A 9,313-nucleotide genomic window follows, 5' to 3' on the forward strand; every position below is an offset into this window, starting at 1 on the left:
ATGGTAGATCTCCAGATCTGCACAAACCAGTCTACAATGGGCTGAAAGAAACGATCCACTCAATTATTCTTTTATGTTCGTTCCAGTTGATTTAGTGTCCACTTTAGAATATTTATACGCAGTAGTAAACACGTCGATGTTGTAGTTAGTATCAGTGTATGTGTTCTGTCCAGAATTCGTGTTTCTTTCCTTTTAATTGTGAACAAGAAAAACGAGGTCATGTCGTCTTCAAACACAACCTACCTTCTGGTAGGCCTAACTCAGCGGGGAAGCGGTTTTTGGAATTTTGGGATTTCGGAACGAATCTCAACGAAATAATCAGTTATTGATTCGGTAATACGGCTTAAATCGGGAGACTTACAACCTGTTATTGGTTACTTTCATACTATGTTTAAGCCAAATTTGTTATTGGCAGACAAAGTATTTCCATAGAAAATGTCAATGTTAAAGTTTACCACGGACACACACACACACACACGAACACCGGGTTAAAACATTGACTCACTTTGTTTACACAAGTGAGTCACACAAAAAAAAAAAATCACGTACTGGCAAAACACGTTGATATTGGTGAGCTCAGCCAAGCTCATATTGGCGACACCATTGGCATAATCAGTAGAACACTGCACAGCTCCCATGTAGTCAGTACAGGTCTGGGCCCCTGAACCTGCACATTAAGATGCCAGGATTACTGTATCGGGTTACCTTCCTCTCGGTCAAGCTGCCAAAGTAGGAATATCTGTAGTCTTGTAATTGGCTGCGTGTCTTTTCTGTGCTGCGTCTCTTTAACGTATTAACTCACTCAGCACGGCCAGTCCTCTCTTCTCCTCTACACAGACCCCTCGGATGTCCAGTGGGTGTCTGCATGACCCAACCTTCAGCTTCCGTCGTCAGAATTGTGGTTTTCTTTGTCAACATTTACCTCTTTGCAGACTTCCGAGCCTTCCGATTGCAATATTTTGATGATGGTAATTGGGGTGAAACGCTGTTAACGTCGTCTCTTTCGCCTTTCGTATGGAGAGAGTTAACTGATGGATTATATGTATCTAGGTCACCATCGAACAACAATTATGATTTTCTTATTTTCTTTCTTCCTCCCTTCCTTCCTGTCTTCCTTCCACCCTTTTTCTTTCTTTCTTTCGTCCTTCCTTCCTTCCTTTCTTTCTTTCTTCATTTTTTTTTCTCTTTTGTTTCTTTTTTCTTCCTTCTTTTCTTTCTGTCTTTCTTTTCCTTCATTTACTTAATTATTTATTCACTTCATTTATAATCATTAATCTTAACAACATAATGTTTGTTTTCCTACCTTTCACTATTTCAGCTTCTATTTCAAAATAAACTATTAGATACACGCTTCACTCACTCACAGCACGACTGATAGCTTTCGTTTATGTTTTTCCAATTGTCTGGCGCAACAGTTGCCCCAGGGTGTCTTGCGGCATGTGATCTAGGAATGTTTGATGACTGTACACAGTTGTCTGGGTTTATTGTTGCTCTTAATTGTGTGTTGCTGCATGCATTCCTGGGTGTAACAGGTGGTGATTTCTGTCTGGGTTTATTACTGCTCTAGTGTGAGTTGCAGTGTTAAACGTATCCTTTCTTTTCTTCATAGCCCTTCATTCTCACCCACAACATCCATCCGCACATCTCCCTCCCTCCCCCATCCCTCTCCTCCCTCACCCCCCCTCAAAGAAGAAGTGTTCAATATGATCTATCTCGTCCACACATTCGTAACATTTGTTCGTATCTGAAAGCTTCATTTTTTGAAGTAATATATTTGTAGGATAGATATTATTTCGAAACTGAGTTTCCTACGCCACAGATCTCGGCCATATGGATTTACTTCTTACTTCATATTTTGTCAAACAATCAAGATTTCAAATGTCATCATTGTGCTTAACACCAGAACAAGACCCGTTGGATCATTCGTGTAGCTGATCTTAGTCACGTTTATATAGAGAATATGTAGAGAAGACACGAGGCAGAATTTTAAAACTTTGCTGCTTTACCACATTCTACAGCTATCATATCCTACACTGATATATCGGCAGTCACAAATTACTCTAAAACCCGTCTAAAAGCAGATACATGGGAAGTCGGTAAAATGGATTGGAAAGTATCACAAACGCGCGCCCGCACACACACACACACACACACACACACACACACACACACACACACACACACACACACACACACAAACGCGCACGCACGCACGCACGCACGCGCGCGCGCAATGTTCTCACACAAAAAAAACTCCACTCACTGGTGACGCCGAAGAGAAGCAGAGTGATGAGAAACACAGGGGCCATGTTGGTAGCTGAAGCAGTGTCTGACTACACAAATGACTTGTTGACCATTGGCTTCTCTCTCACTGTGTGTGTGTGTGTGTGTGTGTGTGTGTGTGTGTGTGTGTGTTTGCGTATAATGCCTCCACCAATGAAGAGTATGGCCATACAGGAGTGACAGAAGTACAGTTTTCAGAGTGTTTTGATTGTGCAGATTGCTTTTGTGTTTTTCTTGGTTTTTGCTGTTTTGTTTGTTTGCTTGTTGTTTTTGTTTTAGTTATCATGCATTAAGCAATCAGAATAAAAGGAAACAACACGTGCACAAGTGTTATAAAGAGTTTGAAAAAAAAAACAAAGAACTACAGGGGATGAAATTAGTCTTACTGATTATCATTTAAGTCAATTTTTGCGTTGCACGAGTTGATGAATCACACACACACACACACACACACACACACACACACACACACACACACACACACACACACACACACACACACACACACACATTTATGTGAGACACGAATTAGGTGAGTGAACATAGTGCACGGCTGGGAAGAGAGTGTCCACAGGACTGATTCCCTTGCACACCGAGATTTTCCCTCTAACCTACACTGGACCTTCAGTTGTTGCTTGGAAGCTATGTATAGTCTTCTAGAAGTGTGAGACGACATACTGAAGTCCCGCGTTCAGCGTGCTCAAAGCACGCGTAAAATGACCCACGGCAACAAGAGAAGTGTCTCCGACAAAGGTGTGTAGCAAAGCACACTTTGATTGTAGAACACAAAACCTGCACTTGCAGACAGAAACAAAAGCACAGGTGAGAGAATCCCGACTCATAAATGATTCTCTCTGTGTGTGTGTGTGTGTGTGTGTGTGTGTGTGTGTGTGTGTGTGTGTGTGTGTGTGTGTGTGTGTGTGTGTGTGTGTGTGTGAATTTCTCTTTTCTTTTTTTTTCTTTTTCAAATAACGCCAAATCCTGATTTGACTCAAATGGCCAGCCATACAAACAGATATACATGTCCGTGAATCTAAAAAAAAAAAAGACGGCAGGCACACAGACGACTCTCACCGCTTGGTACGAGTTCGAGTGGGCTACTGCTTGAGCAGCGGAAAGGACGGGGGCGGGTTTTGAGACCTACGTATAACCACCGTAATTTGTCACAGTCATCAGACATCTTATGACAGCGCATCCTTGCCATACTGTTGCTATCAGTGACGCGGAAAGAACACACTGTCACCGTGACTTGAGGAGCGTGTTGGGTGTCAGTTGTCTGTTGGGTCAAAGGGAGTAGAGAGAAGGTAGGCATGATTATATACTGGTTGGGTGGGAAGAGAGTGACAAAATTCCTGCCAGGATTGTGTTGTGTTATACTGTACTGTATTTCATCGTGCTGCATTGTGTTGTATTGCACAGCATTGCATTATATTGTATTGGAAAGAGAGAGAGAGACGGAGAGAGAGAGAGTTTGTGTCTATCTCCATCTCTGCCTGTCTGTCTGCAAACACACACGTGGACACTCACACACACACACACGCACGCACGCATGCAAGCACACACGTACACACGCACACACACACACACACACACACACACACACACACACACATGCACGCAGAAACTGAGACAGAGAAGGAGACGAGGAAGGAGACAAAAAAAACAACAGACAGACAGAGACAGAAACGTGCACGAGCACACATACAATAATACATAGACTGAGAATCACACACACACACACACACACACACACACACACACACACACACACACACACACACACACACACACACATAGAAAAGGTTCAATATCATTTATTCGTATTCAGCCTGAGACCTGGTCAGGACAGGCACAGGACCACATAAATAGGATCCCCTGTCACCGACAGATGATGGACATGGCTGACTCACAGGTTGTGGATCCTCAGCGTTCTGGACTTAACAGCGCTTGTTTCCGTGAAAACGGGCGGGGTGCCGCACTTGTCCCTCGTCCGGAAGTAAATGAACTGTTGGTATACAAAAAAAACACAAGTAGTTTCAATTTCTTAAGCAGGCGTCACCGCGTTCGGACAAATCCATATACGCTAAACCACATCTGCTGGCCATATGCCTGACAGCAGCATTTCCCAACGCGCTTGTCTTGGCCTTGAGTGCATGCTTATATTTTTGTGTACCTATCAAAGTGGAATTCTTTTTACATAGTTTTGCCAGACAACACTCTCGTTGCCATGGGTTCTTTATCAGTGCGCCAAGTGCGTGCTGCACTCGGGACCTCGGTTTATCGTCTCATCCGAAAGACTAGATGCTCAGTAGATTCAGGATAATCAGGTAAGCTGCAAGTATTGTAATTTGTAGGCAGAGAATTGAGTATCATCTCATTACCAGTTCCCTTTGATGACAAACTTGACTGGGCAGCAAGGCAGCTGGGGGAGTGGGGATAAAGTGTTCAAAATTAGAGTATGTTTTTTCCCCACTATCATCATATAAAACCGATGCATTGGAGAATATCCTTCACATAGTTTTAGAAAAACATTAAAGAAATTTGAAGATAATTAGACCCATTTCTTTTTTGTCTTTTTTTTTCGTTTCTTTTCAACAATGCTTTCATGTGTGAAATATTACTTTATTTTATGAGATGCATTTCTTTGATGCACTAAAGACCTACTTTTTGTAGGACAGGTCTTTCTTTGGTGTTAGAGGGGCCTTACTTTGGTGTATGTGGGAAGCTTTGGTGTGTGTTTGAAGGGTCACGTAAGTGTGTAAGAGGTTTTACTTTCATGCGTGAAAGATCATACTTTGGTAGGGAGAGTGGACACGGCGACGAAACCAGCCTTGCCCAATTTTTGGAGTATTTTCAGTGGGACGTCAAGTTGGGGCGTTCCGCTGGGAGCTTTGACCAGCATGGCCCTGTACTGTTCCTCGATCACACCTTGCACAGTGAACACACAGGACCTCATTGTCACTGTCATAGCATTGTAAACACACACACACACACACACACACACACACACACACATTGAAGATAACATAACTTTATCAACGAAGACAGGACTGGATGCGACCACACTCTTTTATAATTGGATTCCTGTAAGAAGATAAATTTAGTGCATCTCAAGGACCAGAGATTATTGCAACCCAGCCTGGGGGTTATTGCGTCCCAGGATTTAGGGATACTTGTGTGCCAGGGATTGGGGATTCTTGCATACCATAAATTGGATTTTCCTGCAGAATTGTGGGTGATTGAAACGTAATGATCGGCGATTCTTACATTCGAATGATGGAATGATGGCATTTTTACAAATCACAGACTGGGGATTTTTGGATCTGAAAAACTGAGGGTTCTTATATTATTATGATGACCGGGAATTCTTGTGTCCAAGGTATTTGGGAATTCTTGTATCATGTGTCTCGGAGTTTATGCATCATAAGCAGTGACTGGGTCTCCAAATATTGTCGATTGTCATTTCCTAAGGATTGAGAAATCTCAATATTGGGGATGCTTGTTTTGCATAGGTGGGATTACTGCATATTAGGGATTGGGTATCTCTGCATCCCAAGGACTGGTGATTCTTTTATAATAAGTACCAGTGTTTCTCGCATTCCAGGGACTGCAGATTCTAGCATTGCCAATAGTTCTCGCGTCCAACTGATAATTACACCCCAAAGATGGGAGAGTCCTGACTCCGAATTGTTGAGGTTCTTCCGTGTTAAGAAGTTGTAAGTGTTGCCATCACATATATTATACTTTTTTTTAAAACTGAAAGTTGACAAAACGCGTTAAAGACCACACAACACCACAAAGGTTTGTCCCTTGCAAAATTGAATTCTGATATTCCCGTGTGTGCATGCAAGTGACTGAAACCTGACAGAATGACACAGGAAACGAATGATGAGCGACTAAATGCAGCTGTCATTCAGATCTGCCCAGTCACTGAGTATTTGTAAAAACGAGTTTAGTCTATGACCGAGAATAGGCGCAGTATAAGTACTGTTAGCAATAAAGAAAAATCGAAGGTCATACACAATAAGAAATAGAGAGTCACTGACTTGATATGTCCCATGTGACTTCCACAAAGGTCAGACCCTCATCTGGCACCCTTGTCTGGTTGATGCGCACGTCAATGCCAAAGCGGCCCAGGTAGGTCTGCACTGTCTCCACAGGGAAGGTGGACACAGTCGTGCTGGCGTCAGCGGGCAGGGCGAGCTTCCTCAGGTTCTGATTGTTGTCGTCGTGGATAACTAGAATAAACAACCAGCTCTGAAGGTCTGAAGTCTACATCTATTCCAAGAGAAAGAGAGTAGTAGTGTGTGTGTGTGTGTGTGTGTGTGTGTGTGTGTGTGTGTGTGTGTGTGTGTGTGTGTGTGTGAAACAGAATGGGAGAGAGAAAGTGTGTGTGTTTGTGTGTGTGTGTGTGAAACAGAATGGGAGAGAGAAAGTGTGTGTGTGTGTGTGTGTGTGTGTGTGTGTGTGTGTGTGTGTGTGTGTGTGTGTGTGTGTGTGTGTGTGTGTGTGTGTGTGAAACAGAATGGGAGAGAGAAAGTGTGTGTGTGTGTGTGTGTGTGTGTGTGTGTGTGTGTGTGTGTGTGTGTGTGTGTGTGTGAAATGAAATTAAGAATATAAAGGTGATAACGAAGAGAAACGAGGAAGAAGAAGAACAGAAGAAAAAGAACAACAGCAACAACAACAACAAAACAACTCGTTTAGTTTAAAAACTTCATTTTCCAGAAGGCACCAAAGCGTGTGGCTGATCCATATAAACTACACAACATCTACTTAAAAACAGAAGTGATAAAGAATGGGGCGACCTTTATTTCCAAACATGATAGAAAGCATTGGCTTACTTTTTTTTTTTTTACCTCCAGGCACCGCCCTAAACAGTGTCTGCTCTGTACAATTCTTAATGAAAAAGGAATGAACATGATGGTTATAAAATATACAGAAAAAGAAGGGGTGTAAGAGAGAGAGAGAGACAAAGAGAGAGAGGGGAGGGGGGAGAGAGAGAGAGAGGTGGAGAGAGAGAGAGAGGTGGAGACAGACAGACACACAGACAGACGTACTGAAGATGTAGTGGCCAGCACCATAGACCTGGAAAGTACATCAATGCGGCATGTGTTAACATCATCACAAGAGACAGACAGAAACAGACACACAGACGGAAATACAGACAGAGACATAAGCACAAACAGCCAGAGGTACAAAGGCAGAAAAGAACAACTTCTTGTCGAATGAAAATACATTTCGATAAACTATCTCAACTGGATAAAGGAATACTGACTGTCTTAAAAAAAAAAAAATTAAAGTCCAAAAAAGAGCATCATTTGCTTTACATTATAATTTCATCGTAATATAACACACACACCACACCACACACACACACACACACACACACACACACACACACACAGAGAGAGAGAGAGAGAGAGAGAGAGAGCGATTCCAATCATTGCTATATATATGTAAATAGGCTACTGACACGCAAAAGCATGTAATACATACACGAGGCAGCGAGAAACAGGAATGACATTCCACACACGAAAAGATGATAAGAACTTCGCTCTGGCTAGACTGAAAAATACATTCATATATCTTACGTGTAGGTCTACAAATATTAATTTCTAACCAGTTATGTAATCCCCCTTCCATGCATCCCACCAACCCCTCTTTCAATCAGCACTTGCCTTTACTCTATGCACATAGATAGATAGGTAGGTAGACAGATAAAACATACATGCACGCTGTACCTTAAAACTGTACATGACGGTCACATTCTCAAAGTAGCGTTTGATGTTTTCAGCGGGCTCGGCGGTTCTGAACTTCAAGAAAATATACTCTGTTTTGCAGCTTTCATTGGTTACTGTGGTGGCAGGCAGCAGTGTCAGGAGGCACAGTCCCAGCAAACAACCACACAGGGACAGCATTCCTGCTCACTGAACTTTACTTGCTGCTGGTACACAGAAACATATGTGCAGGGATGGCGTTGTCTTTTATAGAAGGAAATGTTAATTACATTTCTCTCCTGGTCGATTTCTCATCAGTGAAGCTGTCCTTCACAAGACGTGGACACTGTTCATTATCTTGTCACTCAGGCTGCTTTAGGCTCGTTGATTGTCTTCGTAAAGCTATCAACACAAACCATTGGCTCTGAAATGTGCAGTCATACCATAAAACCTCACTTTAGATAGAATCAATTTTCACACAGGTGTTGGCTTAATCAGCATTCCAGCTGGTAGATAGACGGAGATAACTGATCTTTTTCCTCTGACAGGTCTTCAATGCTGTTTCAATGGTTTAACCACTTATCACCTGTTATGTAATCCCCATGCTCAACATACAGCCAAACGCATTCTGTCACAGTCAATGCATAACGGAGAACTGTGTATATTAAGACACTACCCAGCCACACAAAAGAGGAGATCCTGTAGGTTATACCGATGTTGAGTTATTTGGGTGGTGTGCAGTGATGCCTGTTTTCACTCAACACACACAAGACACCACTTAAAGTCTCTGTTGATAACAGTAATGTTCTAGTAATAGAGTCAGACTAAGTTAGCACCTTCTACAGAGAGGGAACTGCCATCACTGCCTCCAAGACATCCCGCCATGGTTTTGTCGTCATATGAAACTTAAAGAAGAATTTACCACAGATGTGGAAGTGAAGGGGAACTTAAAATAGAGCCAACATGAGATCAGGACACCATAGGCTATATGATCTGAGACAAAATTTCCTGAGACAGTTCTATATTCATCATGATGATGGGTGAAAATGAGGACAATACTCCTGCTATGATGTATCTATCCATTTGGGTTTGGGATTAGATGACAAGGCAATTCACTATGCTTCCTTTCATGTGTCAATAAACATCGGCAGATACATTTTCCTGTAGCGTCAGTGTCAGGAAATTTGGGGTATTCACCCCAAGACATATCTATGAAGTGGGTGGTTCTCGTTTACCTAGACGTAGCCTTCCTATTTGAAGCCATAGCACACTCAACTCTAGCTAGAAGTCAGCTGCAGGCTGAAATATCCCAC

General features: G+C 42.4%; 2 protein-coding genes across 2 annotated transcripts in view; both read right to left on the minus strand.

Annotated features, from left to right (window-relative positions):
• Window positions 1-2,368, minus strand: part of LOC143292069 (uncharacterized) — an 8,495-nt gene extending 6,127 nt beyond the window's left edge. Inside the window, exons 1-2 of the mRNA XM_076602247.1 lie at window positions 2,264-2,368; window positions 550-667 (exon numbers count right to left, since the gene is read on the minus strand). Coding sequence (XP_076458362.1) covers window positions 550-667; window positions 2,264-2,309 — 164 coding nt within the window. The 5' untranslated portion in view covers window positions 2,310-2,368. The remainder of the gene's footprint in view (window positions 1-549; window positions 668-2,263) is intronic.
• A 1,718-nt stretch (window positions 2,369-4,086) lies between these two features.
• LOC143292071 (uncharacterized) lies at window positions 4,087-8,241 on the minus strand. The gene is made up of 5 exons (XM_076602248.1): window positions 8,025-8,241; window positions 7,341-7,368; window positions 6,330-6,521; window positions 5,078-5,211; window positions 4,087-4,288 (listed from the first exon to the last, which is right to left on the minus strand). Exons 1-5 carry the CDS (start codon window positions 8,199-8,201, stop codon window positions 4,190-4,192), a joined length of 630 nt encoding a protein of 209 aa, XP_076458363.1. The 5' UTR covers window positions 8,202-8,241; the 3' UTR covers window positions 4,087-4,189.
• Window positions 8,242-9,313: the final 1,072 nt, after the last annotated feature.

The sequence above is a fragment of the Babylonia areolata genome, chromosome 18, assembly GCF_041734735.1.
Source record: "Babylonia areolata isolate BAREFJ2019XMU chromosome 18, ASM4173473v1, whole genome shotgun sequence".
NCBI classification, from domain to species: Eukaryota; Metazoa; Mollusca; class Gastropoda; order Neogastropoda; family Buccinidae; genus Babylonia; species Babylonia areolata.